The sequence below is a fragment of the Embiotoca jacksoni genome, unplaced genomic scaffold, assembly GCF_022577435.1.
Source record: "Embiotoca jacksoni isolate LCO1_2020_lvr unplaced genomic scaffold, fEmbJac1.0.p SCAF_22, whole genome shotgun sequence".
NCBI classification, from domain to species: Eukaryota; Metazoa; Chordata; class Actinopteri; family Embiotocidae; genus Embiotoca; species Embiotoca jacksoni.
In genome coordinates, this window is record NW_027185363.1 from 1,748,684 (window position 1) to 1,765,943 (window position 17,260).

General features: G+C 39.8%; 1 protein-coding gene across 1 annotated transcript in view; it reads right to left on the minus strand.

Annotated features, from left to right (window-relative positions):
* Positions 1-17,260, minus strand: part of LOC138202842 (potassium/sodium hyperpolarization-activated cyclic nucleotide-gated channel 2-like) — a 34,071-nt gene that overhangs the window by 9,224 nt on the left and 7,587 nt on the right. The window contains exon 4 of the mRNA XM_069157142.1: positions 9,402-9,620. Coding sequence (XP_069013243.1) covers positions 9,402-9,620 — 219 coding nt within the window. The remainder of the gene's footprint in view (positions 1-9,401; positions 9,621-17,260) is intronic.

Consider the following 17,260-nt stretch of genomic DNA (forward strand, 5'->3'; position numbering starts at 1 on the left):
GCACAGCACAAAGTAGATAAACCGCACGTAAAAAGTAATGAATGAACAATGTCACCCACAACGTTAAACAAGTAACTGTTTATAATTCAGGTGTTACACAGGTTTTAAAGCGCAAGGGACCAAATCATGTGTCCACATCTTTACATAGTCTATCTGTATATACAGTAGAAACTGCAGTTTACACACAGCATATGTATGGAAAGCCTTTTGGATATTTTTGTATGTTGCCACCTCTATAGCTAATCAATGTTTTTCCAGTTTTTATGACAATATTTACTTGTTCATTCAAAAAACATAAATAGATCATATAAACATGGTGACCTGAGGCTGAATCATTTCACTCACATCTCTTCCAGTGTCAACAAACAGCCGTATGGCTGAAATAAATACATTCGCCCTTTGATCACTGTTTCTCCGAAGTTAATCAATGCCGGATCAATAGAGAGTAAAGGGTTCAACATGGCAGCAACACAAACAATCAGCTTCGATTGTTGAGATATGCTAATCACAATACATCCAAAGTGACCACTGACAAAACCAAAAACTACGTGGCCGGGCTGCAGAGTGTGGAGTGATAGATGTGGCGGTAAACAGGACGGACAGTGAACTGTAGAGAGAAAAAGATTTCTCCTTGCACTTTACTGTCAGACTGCGTGCACTTCAACCTGACTCAAATGGAAAGCTTCATAAGACCACAGCTCAACCCAGAACCTGTAAAGCTGTCCAAAACACAATTTGAGAGGTCAGCGGGCTGGCAGATGCTGTGTACTCACAGCTTTCAGGGACGGAGGAAGTCATCATCCATACCACATCCATCTCAGCAGTCCTAAAACTGTACTGTGTGGGGAAGAAATGCCAGAATCCCTTGGCATCAAGTAACATCTGACAATGGCTGCAGAGCAGCAAGACCCCCCACACCACTGCAACGTCCCTCGTTCATTCCTGCTAGAGACAACACTGCACCAGCAGTTGTGTGTCCTGCCACAGGCTCCAAGCAAAACAATGAGGTCCACCTGCTCAAACATTGTTACAAGCTCTGGATCCTCAGGAGCAGCATAAACAGAAAATTGTTGACAATCAGAAACAGACGGCCTGGCGCTTTGTTTCCAAAAGAAAGGCAAACACAGATTCAGGTTGTACACAACTGATGCATGTGTACACAAGGAGAATTATTGTCTCAAGTCCTTGCTGCACAGAGCAATGAAAGCCTCACTTTTCTTATTCCCTGATTTCACAAAGTCAGTACAGCAGCTTGTAATATTGAGCAGAAAAGAAATCCTAGTTTCCCAACACCACTACTAGCAGATGATTTTTTTTTTTTTATCTTTGAACTTAAAACAACAAACTAAACAGACCTCATCCTGTGATCAACATTTCACTGGCGTCTCATTCGCAAGAAAAACATTAAAATGATCACAATATTTACAGAGCTGTTATAAAGGATTTGGGCATTATGTTTCATTCTTGGATCTTTGCAGCACATTGGATATAAATTCAACTATTCTTAACTAGTACTTAGGGATTTTAGTGCTGACGCTGAAACTATGTAAGATCTGCTGTATTGTTTTATCGACAGACCCTCAAGTTCAGGAGATACAAACAAATACGTTCTCATACATCTAAATATGGTCTTCGTATCTCATACTGAGCTGCAAATGTGACTGGCAGAATGACTGGCTTCAGCCTATAACCCAGAGACATCGGCAGATGTTTGGCATCTCCCTGGTGCTCAGCCAGGTTTGCACTGGAGCCATCGTCAGTGCATTTCAGTCAATTTTTGCCTTCAGTCTGCTCTTCAGCATATGAAGCACATACACAGTGGGATTGAGGTCAGATGACTGACTTTGTTAGTCAGGGCCATTTCACATTTTGACAGCATTTTTATGATTATTATCCTGGGGAATAGTCCTAACATTAAAGGACTATAAAGGCCTGCAAGGCTTTCGTAGGGTTTTTAAATATTGACCCTCAAGGTGATGTGGAATACATTTGTGATAATTTTGGTGATCTCCTGACTCATGCCAAAAATGAAAAATGAAAAATTGAAGACATCCTCAGCTACTTGTGTTTTGAATTAATTACTAAATGTTCGTGAACACAGTAAAGACTAACTCCTACTGATCGGTATGCTAACAGTGGGATTCTGATTAAAAAGCCAAAAGTATAATCCATAGACAGTTATATAATACAAGCAGCTGACAAACACTCTACATCATGTTTGCATATCGTATGAGGAACAGTAGGACAGCTCAGTCTCATCGTACCTGTTCTACTTCAAATCCACTGAGCTGCAGTACAGAGCCCAGACAATGTCAACTAATGCCTTCTGCAATGTATATAGTTTCAATGTTACACTTTAAAGTCACACCACATACTGTTTCTGCAGAGGGGAAGTATAATGTGACCACAGACTGTGCTGCAGTGAATGCAGAGAAAATGATTGACACTCTGCCCTGGAGAAGCAATGCATGTTTTTGACTGATGCTGTCAACCTCAGAGCTGCCGTTAGGACTATAACATAAACATAAATAAACCAAACATGCAACATTTGAATTATTCAGCATCCTTATAAGGAAAACTTTGCTGCACAGCTTCTCTGATGGAGTTACACAACACAAAGTCTCACCTGCATAAGTGACTCTGCTTCCTGACATCTACAGATGGAGAGGAGCCTGCAGAAATGACCCCGTGTCACAATTCTTTAACCCACGTCAAAGCTAACACTGCAGTTGGTGTGACTCTCATACAATAGAAGTGCTGATTGTGAGCAAAGTGTAGGTGTGGGGTTAGTCTGGCAGCGAACGGAAACCTCACAGAGGTAGAGACGCCGTGACTAAGCAGCTGTGCTTAGACGTGAAACTCAGTCCAGCTGCCTGTGACTCGGCTAAATGTGAATGAACAAGGCAGCTGAGCCCTGATTGAAATTAGATGGTGGCATTTAATGAGTTGACTTTGAGTGCCATGTGACAGTGTGAAGTGTTGATCATGGCCAGGCCAACCTGGAATCTGTCCAGGGTCACAGAAGAGAGGGAATAAGCGTTTGGTCAGTGCGTCACAGAACCCAGAGGGGACTGACAAACACCCAAATAAGAGTGAAAATGATATCCATTTTCAGTGTCACTTTGAAGACGCTGAATGCGGCAGCAAACGCTCCACTGGCGTACTTTCATCTGAACTGCTGCTTAGGAACTCTTCGCATTTTGTGATTTGTCATTAAGAGGAAACTTAAAGGGATAGTTTGTGACTTTTATTATGTTTTTACAACTTTAACACCCATTAACTACTGACCCAACATAGTCGCCAGCCCTTCTCCTCTCCTCTCCTCTCCTCTCCTCTCCTCTCCTCTCCTCTCCTCTCCTCTCCTCTCCTTGTCCTTCTTCCTTTCCTCTCCCTCTCCTCTCACGACTTCTCTACAATGGAAATTCTTATTCAGATTCATCCCGAATGGCCATGTGGATGTATAATCACTTCATTCCCTGCTAAATCTCCTCATTACATTATGAAGCACATTCACCAAAGAGAAGAAAATCAGATAGTGGTAAGTCAGAGCTTGTCTTGTCTGTCTTCAATTCAGAAATGTGTACTGAGGGAGGAACAACACACTGTGGGGTCTCACACAGTACAAAGTCTCATTAAATGAAATGAAGCTTCTAAGGAAATACTGGGAATCCTATAATTTAGTCAGAGGGAGCGACGACCAAAGGAGACTGGCTGATAAGGTTTTTGTTCATTAGACACAATTTTTACTATAGTTGTGAATATGATCTGGCAGCGCTAAAGAGACACAGCTGCTGTAGTAGACGTCAGTGTAGCGATCTCTTTGGCCACTATCTGTGCAAAGTCAGACTGCGTCTGGCTAATTGGAGCGATCAGTGACAAACAGTCTGACAGATCACTGTTGTTGATGGTGGTAGCGGCACAAGAAGGAGGGGTAGAAAACAATACCGTATACTGTCCTGTGCCACATCATGACAGAGAGCTCAGACTGCCTTCTGCTTTCTGTCTTGCTGACTGAGATTAGTTTCTCCAACAGAGGAGAGCTGATTTAATGTACAACCCATGAGTAGCTGATTATGGATGCAAGAGGTGTATGTGTAGAGTTATATGTGTGATCTACTTTCTGTTGCATGTCTTAAAGGCACAATGCAGTCCAAATGTAAATTAAAGGGAACTCTAAAATGAAACAATGACTAAATATAAGTCTGGAGTATTTTTAAAGCTTTAATGGTTTCCTTAAAATCAGTAATAATTGTAAATTTAATAGTAGATTGAGCTTCTATTTCATGTTCTGACAGTGAAAGGGCAGATTTTACACCTATAACCAGAGCCTGTTAATTATGTGAACATGTCTAAAATTTATACTATCAAATTAAAAGGAGGAAATAAACAAATTAACAAGATAAACAAGCCTTTTTCACATTACACATTTTGACATGTCAAAGTAGGAAAAGCACAGGTTTAAAATTTAAAATGGACGATGTCTGAATGCCATTTTGTTGCTACAATTTCAGGATCCTGCTGTTGTGCAGCATGTTTATTCATGCTGTTAGTAACAAAAAACATCTGTGAGAAGCATTTGAATTCTTCTCAATACATTTTATTCACACTTCACAGCAAACTGGAAGGGATTTTTTTTTTCTTAAGCATCTGCTGAGTAACTGATTAGACACTATGAGCTAAACATAATTAGCTTTTAATCAAACAAGATATCTGTCAAACGAGGTAATGCACTGACCAGCTGTCCATACCTGATGTTGCACGTCTCTACAAACAGCAAGACAGAGAGCAGCAAATACTGTAGGCCGTACACGTCACAGCTTACAACTACAAAGTCAAAAAAATACTTTTTTATCACAGTGACTAAAAAAAATGCTTAAAGAGAAATTGTATTGAGTAACTAATAGTGTTGTGATTTTTGGGAACAATTTGTTCAAAAGAATAAACAAATTTTAGGTGAACAAACTGAACGGATTGACTCCTTTAAATAATCCTTTTAGTTCTCGGTTCAGAAGAGCTCTCCATTAGTTGCAAATAAACGTGCAGGGACACAAAGTGTTCCACAACCTGGTGGCCCTGATTGAAAACGCACAAAGCAGTCTGGCTAAACTTTGTGAACCACAATTTAATGTAACAGTCCCGTACAGTGGAGACTGTCGTTGATCCTGTGCTATTGTTTACAGTTTAAAATGTGTGGTAAAACTTACAATATGAAAAAACAGGTGGCTATAGAGAGTTTCTCAGACGCTCTCAGGGTACAGTGATTAAGTGATTAATTCACTCAATGTACTTCGCAGTGAAAATGATCCCTGAGTGAAAGTCAGCAGCTAGAACTGCTGAAATCAAGGCTCTGTAAGTTCATGAGTAAACAGATTAGTTAAAAAGACCTTAAAGTCATTAAACAGCTGTATTTATCTCCAACATTCAGGAAGGAAACTTTTAAAATATCAACAATTTTAAACAGGGTTTGGTGTGTTTGTCAAAGTAACAGCAAGCATGACATGAATCCACCTCTCAGCATGGATTGAATGCATTGTGTGACCCATCGGACAGACACAGTCTCTTTTAACAGGATTCGATTTTTTTTTTTAAGTAATTCAGTTTACATTTGAGTTAGTGAGCATCATCTTTGACAAGGGATCTAGTTCTTGCTATACATCTATGGTGTCACCTTGTCACATAAAAAGCATGCAGTCTGACTGCACCACATCACGTGACTGTTAGAGGCCCTGCATAGGTGTTCACACTTATTCTAGCAAAATAGGAAAGACTTCACAAGAATTATAAAAATGTGTCCTCTCGCACTCAGACAGGTGCAAAATATTTCAACATCAGACATATATCAATAAAGCACAAAACTACATGCCCACAGCATCATCATGGCCCATTCTCATCATATTGTTAGACCATAATTATACTGAATCAAAAAATCATGCTCATCAGCCTCTGAGTTGCAATTCGGAGTAAGAGATATTAGGAATTTCTGACACTGAGATATCTTTTACTTGATTAAAAGAAATACAGAAGTGTATGGATGATGCAGTTATATGGCATCCTTAACTGTTAGTCCAGTACAGAAGTCACAAAAACACAATTTTCCACACAGTCAAATGTCATCATGTCTAGAAATAAATTCCCAAATTTATAATTCCCTTTGTTTTCATTGGTGTATTAAATTAGAATTTGCAAAAGGTGGAATAAGTTCGACTGCTTCTTTCTTTGTAGCTCTATCTGCCTCAGTCTATGTGTCACTGTGCACCGTTAATATGTATAAATAACTCAGAGGTCTCTGCACCAAAGCCACCAAGCCAAATTCTCCCTAAATTTAACCTGCATGAACTGTGAGTCTGACATTACTGCTGGCCTTAAACTGAAGCGTTCACACAATGCAAGCTCGATCCACACTGGGACTGTAACAGACTGCCGGCAGACTTGTTTTGCTAACACTCTCCAAATGATAAAAATGTCACTCACAGTCCTATCTGGAGGCATGGCGAATTCACCCAGCAGCATCAGCATCAGCCTCACTGGCGTGGCTGGCACTTTTCTGCTCAGTGCAGTTTTTTTAATAAACACGTCTTCAGCTCAAATACTAATCCTCACAGAGCAGCAGAGGAAAAAAATAACTTTGCAGCAGGAAAAAAAAAAAAAAAAAATATCTGACAACTGGTCAGAAAAAGGGTTCTGGGGAAAAGCACTTTCCTGCCCTCAGCAGAAGGCATCGGGTGAGGACTTATTAGAAAATGACTAGTGAATACACATAAAGCACACAGCGTTATGAACACATTTCTGATGTCAAAGCATGTTTCTTACTTCTCAGTTTATCCTCAGACTGAAGAAAAATACAGGCTGTTGGAGGATTAGAAAAACTTATACAACTCATCACAGCTTTTAAATATATGAGACTTTAGTTTATTGCCAGTGTTCAGACTGCTTGTATCGTAAATTAAACAAAAACTGAGAAAAAACATTAAACTTTTGAGCAACAGGAAAAGGAAAAGAGGGATGAGGAACTATCTCTTTCTTGGGCAGCTTGCCCATTAAAGTGACCCCCCACTGTGGAAAACACTGTTCCTCACCCATAGACCACGTTGGACTTCCTTTTAACTCCCATCATCCAGGACAAATGGTAAAGATAAGAGCACCAGTCAGCACTCAATTTGAATCGTTGTCTTCTAAACCATTTATTGGACATGACTTATACTCAAGCGTCCTCCCACATGGGGAAAAAAAAGTGCTATGGGGAGTTCCACACAATGCTAGTCAGACAAAACGCCTTTAAACGATGTAAAATGCACAACGTTCAGATATCTCGCAGTGCACCAGGACTCCGTCTCCTACAGGTTTCCCCTCCCCCTCGCTTTGCTCCCTGTAGCAGGCGGTTAGCAGTAGCATTGCACCTTTCAAGGGCACCACCACCAGAGAGGATGGAGAGAGGGAGAGCGAAGAAAACAGAGAGAAATTTAGATCAGGAGGTGAGGAGAGAGAGAGATCAAGAAGGAGATAAGGCAGAAAAACAGGTGGAAAGGGACGCAAAAAGGGGAGGAAATCATGTAAAGTGGAACAGTTAAAGATGCACAAGAGATGATACAGAGTGCAGACAGAGTGAGACCCAGTGAGTGAGTGATCAGGAAGAGAGAGAGACATAGAGGGAGGCAGCCATGGTTGCTTACGTCACCTTCAGGATGACATTGGCAGGACACGCAGGTCTGCTGCCTCATCAATTCTACTGCTGCCCAAGGGGACATCATATCACACACACACACACACACACACACACACACACACACACACACGCCCAGCCCCTGGCAACGTGGCTCTACCTGGCCGAACACACCCACAGCCTCTGATTGGCTGCTGAAAGCCAGCAGCAGTCCCCCTGCTTCCCAGCCAGCAAGACTCTGCTTGGAAACAGAGCGGCTGTGCTGCTACGGCTTCAGGCCACTGCTGCAGCACCGATCAGTGCTGCTCTGATCCACATGTTTGTTTCAAAAGATGTCAACCACAAACACTAGCTCATGACACTATATAGAGTATATGAGTAGTTTAATGGTACCTGATACTGTGTGGTTAAGGTCACAACCTACATGAAAGCGTTTTGGTGTTACTTGATACACTGTGCTGTTGCACCACAATACTGATAATTGAAACAATTTTTCACTTTTAAAAATGTATATTCATTGTATACAAATCCTGCATTGCTGATGAACAAATAGATGAGGTTTAAATAAATTCTCAGCAAATTAAAAAAAAAAAAACGATCAACAAAAAGCAGAGATGCAATTGTTAATGAGCCGTACAAGAGAATTTCTTTTTTTTTTTTTTATTATTATTGAAAGAGATCTTTGGTTGTGCTGACCCAAGGTCAGTTAGTACAAAACTCATGCTGTGCAGCCACACAGTGAAACCAATCGGACAATTTCTACCTTGACACTGATTCCCATCCTGAAAATTAAGGTATCTGTACTGAGTAACAACCAGATATCAGTGAAGGTCTTTCTCAAATTAAAAATCGGTAAAATTGTCTTTGAGAAATTATAATAAATCATTTCTCACTGGGTGAGCTGAAGCTATAATTACATGGCTATCATTAACTATAAGGAGATCTGGATGAGGACATAGAGACTTGCACATATCAACTTCTTAGACTTTGATTTTTGAGAGTTTTCTGACCCTCTCACCTTCATCAGTCTTTATTAATAATATATATTTTATCCATGCAACTTTTAAAAAAAAACTACAATGATATGGGGTTGATTTTAGCTGACTGTGCATGTTACTGTTAATACTTTCAGTTTCTCAGTGAACAACAAATGATTGGATACAATAAAATGTCTCATTTGGCTTGCCACATATGGCCGATATTAATTTCTGTATCTGTTGTATTTTGTTTGATAAATCTACACAAAAACTGCAGTGTAAAAACGATAAATTGCAGTTTCATAGGCGGGTGTTATGTCTGACTATTTCAATCTGTGTAGCCTACTGAAGGTCACTTGTCCTGACGACAAAATCCCCTGAAAATTAATAGTTTGTTATTTTTACTTTTCAATTTCTGTACGGATTAAACAAAGGAAATCGGACGTGTAAATTGAAGAGCTTTAGAGGAGCTGGTGGATGAAGGGTTTTTTTTTTTTTACCTTTAGACAGAATCAGCCTAGCTGTTTCCAGTCTGTATGGTAAGTTAAGTTATCCAGCTGCTTCATCTTCAACATATCTCATGTTCTCTGCAAACTTTTTGCAAGAAAGTGAATAAGTGCATTTTCCAAAAGTCAAACTTTTCCTTTAAGGGGAAATTAAAGAGGAACACAGCATCTTAAAGGGTTTAAAAAATTAAAAAAAAAAAAAAACACACACAACAAACAGAAATGTTTTGAGAACATGGGACAGAGTTGTTTCCTCACCTTCTCCTGGTACTGCCGTCTGGAGGAGTCCAGGGACTGGATAAGGGCTGTTGCGTGGCCAATAAAAACAGCATAACAAGTAGCTCCTACAATCATACTCAGCATGGTCAGCCAGATATCTGACAGACTTTCTGGGGCCTGCCGGCCATAACCGATGCACAGCATGTGGCTCATTGCTTTGAAAACAGCAAAGGAGTACAGCTCTGACCAGGTATCATTCTGCAGAGAGAGAAGAGGGGAGATAAACAAACATCAATGTTACATAAAAAGACATGTTTCAGGGCAGAGTGGTGGCACAGAGTAGGCAACTAGAATAAAGCTTCAGGGACAGCGGGGTCATGGAATAGCACTTATACAAATGAGAACTCGAGGGACAGGGTTGCATTAGAAGGAAGGAAGGAGGAAGTGGAAACAACATCAGGGGAATCCTTCGAGGCCTAATCAGTAAAGCAGACATGGTTTGGAAATTATTTCCTCAGAGAGGAATGATAATGAGAGGTCATTAAATATGCCCTTTCAGAGCTGTGTGAATAGGAATCTACTCCAGGCGATGACAGCCGGGCAGAGGTGACCAGGCTGCTTGTGTGGAGACTCAGGAAGGGAAAAACTCTGACTGTAACTTACAAAGACCTGAAGATGCATTAATCATGTCGTTCGATCACTCTGAGAACATGCGCTGAACGCTGAGTATACTTTCCTGAATGAAAGGAAAGGCTCAGTATTGTTCCATTGTATCTTTGCGCTGAAACACACCTCTTCACAAAGGAGGAAGATGACTGAGCAACATGCTCAATAGAACTAATGCTTTGGTCCATCCAGCTTCCTTTGTTTCCCCTTTTTCTTTCATGAGCATAAGTGGTGACCTCAGCTAGAACACACTGATGATGCCATTCATTCAAGATTAAGCCAAAAGAAGGAACTGAAATCTAGATGTTTTATTTTGTTGGGTATATATTTATTTTTTTCTGCCAGAGTTGCCTGTGTAATGAAACTGCATTATTAAAGCATAGGCCCTGTGCAGAGAAAAAATGAATTTAAAAACAACATCCTGAAAACCTCTTAAAGCCTGGTTTCAAGAGGACAAAAAAACTTTCTACATTGTCTATCATGGCTCCTGACACACTCACTCACACTCATCCTCACTAAATGTGTAGCAGTCTACATGGAGGTCACAGGCTGCACTCAGATATCAAAGACAATCAGCTATATTCTCTCGATAACCTACTGCAGAGAAGTTAATTAGCAGTCTATTGGTGCATTATATTATATTACGAAACATGCAATTCTTTTCCTGCTTATTTTAATTGACTAAATTATGACAATTACTTTTTGGTATAGCTGAGAAAAATGCCTCAGTTTTCAGCTTACAAAATGCTTTTCTCTGTCTATTCAAAAAAATGTTAAAGTGATTTATTTACTTTATAATTTATGAGAATTATATAAACCTATACAAAAAAATACTTGATCCTTCAGTTTATCTGAAAATTTCAAAGTCACCAAGTTGAGAGATGCATGGCCTTACCTGGAAAGCATTATACACTATTCAAATGTTAACATCAATAAGTTTTAAAAGTCCTGTTCTGTATATCATTACACTGTATATTATTATAAAGCAGTGTATAGCTGATATGAAGATGAACAGCCTAAATGTGACTATTTACTGCTTTATACTTTTTTTCATTATAAATACATTCCATTGGTGTTAGTGGGACAATACAAGCAGTTTGTCATTACTTTAGGCTCTGAAAAACTGACAGCTGATTTTTATACTACTTTCTGATCATTTAAAGCCAAAACTGAAATAAACTTATCAATAATGAGAATAATCATTAGATGTGAAAGGAAAGACTCACAGGCATAACACAGTAGCACATGTCATCTGTGCAGAGGTCTGTTATCATCCACAACATTGTGTCCACATTGTAACAGAGTGTTAAAAGACCTCTCAATACAAGCAGAGGAAAATCAAGACTCCAAAAATAAATATAGCTCCACCAAGTGGGCTGACGCTAAATGGTGTATGTGAAAACAGAAAGAGAAACAGTGGAGTGAAACAGATTGAATAATAGATGAACGATGAGCACTTTGATTCTGAAATAGCACAGGCAAGAAAGACGGAGAGACTCCATATCCTCATAAGTCTCAACAGCCGTCCTCAGAGACTTCTGTTTGAGAACCATCAGCTTTTTTGTTGGTAATCACCGCCTCCATTAGTGGCAGATAGGCTGTTTGAAGTTGACTGATAACACAGAGGCTTTACATTTATCTTATGGTGTTCTAAAATGCCACTTTGTAGAGGCTGCTGCTGCAACCTTGCTGTGCAGGTCACCCAGTTTGACCCTTATCAAACTACTGAAAAGGTGCTTATCATCACACATGTCTCCCAAATATATCAGCTAGTATAGGGGCCTATTAAACCTATTAGGCCTCTATCAATAACATACTGTATCTGACCGTTGGATAGGTGTGCCAGATCTTCATCGTCATGTTAACAATATTAGAAATGTCGTCAATGTTGTGACACGGTCACAGTTTGGTTTAGTTTAGGCGCAAAAACAAAATGTTTTTTGCATAATTTCATGGTTTGGGTTCAAAACAGAACGTTTGTTTCATAAGCTACATACATCATAAAACTTATGCTATGTGACTTAACATTTGTAACATAACATCAACATTGGATCATTTTCACACAGGGCACTGAGAGCCATATTCCTCCAACCACTCCCCACCTCCTTCCTACAAGGATTTTGTCACTCTTCATACTACGTGTCCTGACTTCCTCCTTTGCTCCCGCCATAATTACTACAGTCACTAGAGGTCACAATAAATGTTACCTTATAGTATGTGGACTTTGTCCAGTCTGAGCATTTGATAACAGCAACCTGAACCTACTAGTAGGTTTAGTAGTCAAGTCAAAATTGATTTGTATAGCACATTTAAAACACAACAAAGTTGCCCAAAGTGCTGCACATAGACAAACAGTCATGCATTCGAACAGACTGGATTAATAAAAATGAGTAACATCAAAATCAGGACAAGCTAACACGAATCACACAAAAGTACCAAGTAGAGGTGAAAGCGAATAGGCCAGTGAAAATAAATAGGTTTTTAAATGGCTTTTGAACATTGGTAAAGTGGATGACAACCTCATATGAAGGGGAAGTTTGTTCCAGAGTTTATGGGCTGCAACAGAGAAGGCACGGTCGGCCCGGGTCATCATTTTCAATCAAGGAACAACTAAAAACGGTTGGCCGAGAGACCTGAGTGAGCGACGCGGGGTATAGGGAAAGGACTTGACCTTAGCTAAAGCTCTTAGCTGAAAGAAACTGACTTTGACAACAGATTTAATCTCAATATCTAATTTAAAAGATGAGTCAAAAATCACAAACAGATTCTTAACATGAAAATTACAGTGGGTTGCCATAGGGCCAAGACACAATGAAGGACTGTCCGGTGTCACAGCTGAAAGGCGAGAGGGATTGAGCAGCAAGATCTCTGTTTTACCTTCGTTGAGGCATAGAACATTTTGCGAGAGCCAGGTTTTGACATCAGCCAGGCAGCTCATTAATAAATTTAGAGGCAGTGCCAGATTTGAGGGGAAGGTATATTTGAGTAGGCCTGTAATATACCCTATATTTGGGACAGATGTGTGGTGATGACCAGCTGTTCAACAGTCTAATAACAGTCAAATTGGGAATGCAGGAGACCTCATATATACATCTATGTAAATTTACTGCCAAACGTAATGACCACATGCAAGTAAGTTATGTGTCTTAAAGAGGTGACAAATGTACTTGCCATTGTCAATGTACCAGCATTGTAAAAAAAAAATCTTACTGATAAATACAAAAGTTTGAATATCTTAAAGGTTTAATATGTAATGTGGATGAAAGTGTGTCAGCAGAAATTATGTCACCGTTGCTGTTGTTGGTTGAGGTAGAGCGATGTGAAGAAAACAATGATGTAAAAAGCAGGTTTAAAATTATTGCTTTCCTAATTTTTTGTCTAAAAAGTCAACAGTTGCTAAATAGTACAAAATACAACAAAGGCTACTGAATTAAATGGTAACCCATCTAATACATCAGATATTTTACTCTGAGTCACAAATTCCAATCTGCTGTTGGAGCTAGAAGAAAGCTGGAGCAATGACAAAACAGATTCCTCCCCTGGGAACTGTGGATGTCTGTACGATATTTTATGGCAATCCATTCAATAGATGTTGGAGCAAACTGGTGGATAGAGTAACAGACTGGCAGACATATTTTGAGAACTACACTGCTAGCTTCGCTAAAAACTGCACCCAAAGACATACACAAAGGGTGAAATGTTGCCCTGTTACCAATCCCCTCGGTTCACACCTCTCTGCACCAGGGGTGAAGGACTGAGGCTCAGAGACAGAGTGAAGCAGATAATAGACTTATACCACACTGAATGACCAATAACTACATGTGTCCGACGGCCGATAAGCTGAACAAATATCAAAAGATAATCGACACACATGTAACAAAGCCTCTAGCCTGGCCCTGTCGCACATGCACACACCAGTTTAGTTTACAACGGCTTATCTGAGTTTATTGTTCAATCAGCTCTGTCCTCTGCTTTCTCTCTCTCTCTCTCTCTCTCTCTCTCTCTCTCTCTCTCTGTTATTCTTCCTTTCTACTCCTCTGCCTCAGTGTGCGTGGTCTCTATATAATCTGCAGTGTGGACAGTGAAATATGTTTATTATGAATTTGGAAGGAAAAGCAAAATTTCCCAAGACGGTTCGCTGTAAGGTTAATAGAGAGGTGGAATTCAATTTCACAGTTGTATATCCAACATACACATCAAGTGATGGCTAACTGGTCTAGTGTTGATAGTTTGAGTTAATTAATTTAAACCCAAATTTACAATAGATCTGTATCACTGAAGACATGTTGTTATATGTTGTGTCTTGCGCTTTGACATTACGGGATATGTGCTTATTCGGTTTCATTCTATCAGCTGAGTCTCAGATAAGAAAATTTATATTTTGGACTTGGAGACAGATGGAGGACTTTTAGCTTCACTAAGACACTGAAAAGAGCCTGGTAAATGGTAACAGCATTGGAACCAATCACAACTTGTCATTTTAACATTTCTGTTTGGAGTAGGAAGCAAACAAACAAAAAATACAACCTGTTAATTAGTGACCTTTGGAGGAGCTTGATGGCTTTTATTCATCTTTGGACAGAGTCAGGCTCACCTTGTTCCAGTTGCTGTGTGAACTTAAGAGAGTACTTGTGAGTAATTTGTTTTCCTTATGTGTGATGGAGTGGTACAACTGTGAGTAATAAAACTAACAGGCAGACACAGCAGAAGCCAACATACCCTGACTTTTTGTTTGCGAGTTATTTTTTCAGACTTAAAACTTCCTTCAAAGCTACAAAAGACATACAATTTTATGGAGTGAGTACTGCTCCTTGTGAACAGCAATTTAATCTTCATACGTTAATTTGTAGTTTAAATACATTCTTTACAAAGGTCACAATGACAGTTTAGTCCACAAATTTGCTGTTAACATTCAGTCGGGAGGATGTCACAATACATTTGTTTTGAACAACAACAACTTTTATTTGGTGATAAAATATGTAAGAAAACTTTCTTATCCCCTTGATCAAAAGCAGTGATAAACTGGAGATTGTTAGTAAGTTATGAGAAACTGGGAAATAGTTACAGCCAGGATGCTACAATGGTCATTTTACATCAACCATATGAGACAAAGTAATTGTCACTTAGTCTTTAAAATACTCCTGCACAAATTTTCAGCACAAATAATCTCATAGCTGCTTGAGTAATGTTTAAGTAGAATAACATTCCTTCTCCCTACAGTGTGATATTATAGCTCTGTTGGTCCTCAGTGAGAACCTTTAGAACAAAACCACCTGAGCTCCTGCAGGACTGAGATAATCACATCCGTTTCTCTCCTCACCTGAGAAACAAACACCACCCAATTTCTGGTCCATTTACAGAGGTCAGACTGCGGCTTTCACTTTTCATATTTACATGCTTATTGGCATGTACTTGATTTCAAATCTATATTGTCCCACAGCAGACCTGTAATGCTGTTTGGTCAAACTAATTGCAGTGAGGAAATAAAGTGATTTCACTCCATGCATAGTGATTACTAGCTTATCTTCTCCCAGCAAGCAGACCACTGTGCTGCCAAGGTCTTCCTGCTGATGGCAGTGGGGGATAATGAGAAAGAGACATCTCTGTGATGTTGATACAGTAAGGGAAGGCTGCACACACAGTTGTAATTACAGAGTTGAAACGAAACAGTGTGTCTGTCAGTTAGCGCTGCTGTCACTGTGATTATATAGTCCCCTCCATATTCTACAAGATTCTACCAGCACGCTACCATGTCTGATCAGTCTGTGTAAAGCTAGTGCTGAATGTAAACTAAATATAGAGATGCAAGTTGAGGCGTTCTGCTAAAACAACCTATGTTCCCCGAGGTAGCGCAAGTTCGACCGAATCCAATTACCGGTTGGTGGATGTCATCCAGAGTTACAAGAGTGTTCTCAACGCCCTCCATGGGTTTTGCCTGTGGGCCTTAAAACATCAGAGCCACTGTAGGGTGCAGGGCTTGATGGATGGCCAGGCTGCAACACAATGGCTAATGTTACAAGTTGTCAGCCGCTCAATAGGGGGGTGGTCTCAGGTGGCTGTATGCAGCGTCTTCCATGCCAGTGCGGCCCTTTAGTTTGAGAGTGACGGTTCTCTGGAGAGCGGCTGTCTTTGATTATAGAGCGGGAGAGAGCACTGCAGGAGTCAGTGGCCTGTCAGCCCCCAATTACATCATCCTCAACTTTTCTTGTGCATCATATAAGTTTAGAAAAGCAGAAATAGACAAGTCTTCAAGTTTGTAGGGCTGCAACAATCAGTTATTTTGATTATTTTTTCCATTAGCTTTAATGTACAAAAAAAAAAAAAGTTTTAGAAATGCCCATCCCAATTAGTCAAAGCCCAAAATAATATCCTCAAATTGCCTGTTTTACCTGACCAGCAGTTTACAATAATGTATAACACAAAATAAATTTTCTGTGGATGGACTAATCAACTAATTGACAAATTTCTGATTACAACAGCATGTCTCTCGTGTGTGTATGTCAGTAGAGAGCACAGACTTGACTGATGCAGATTTTACCCATCAAAACATCAAACACTCTAAGGCCAGTGGACAGACCTCCACTGATCGTAAATATCTGCAGACCGGGTATTTTAACACTGAAGTATATGAACTTAAATGTTATCTTTTATTATTTTAGAGGTTACACTGCAGTGACACTGATGACTTATGTAGCTGAGTGATATGCAAATGCGTCTCTCATTTTTGCTACCATTTTACATATAAATTGGTCTTTTTTCTGAGATCATCAGACCATCCGTCAGTACAGATGAAATATTATATGTGAGTGTCCCAAATTTATCAGTACGGACATCCTAAATACATATATTTGTTGTCAACGTGACACAGCTCTGCAAAATAACATCACTAAAACTTTAGTGTGTTCCCATCTTGTATAATAAACAAAGAGGAATACCTTTCTGCCTATGTGACAAAGATCAGATTTACTCTCAACATCACATTCACTTGTTTCAACCAGAGTTACTGCTCTCATCCAGGAAATATTTCAAATCTGTCATTTACAAGCAGTCATTGGCAATGTTTGGGAGCACGATCCAATCTTTTTAAAACCCCAATTGAACCTGAGCCTTGTGTCTGGGTTGGTGTGGTCTCCCCTCGCTCAGTAAAAGGCTAGGTTGACAGACAGACCTATAAACAACCAGCTTTTATCTCTCCGAGAGAGAACATGGCAACAAAGGGCCCAGCTGCCTGG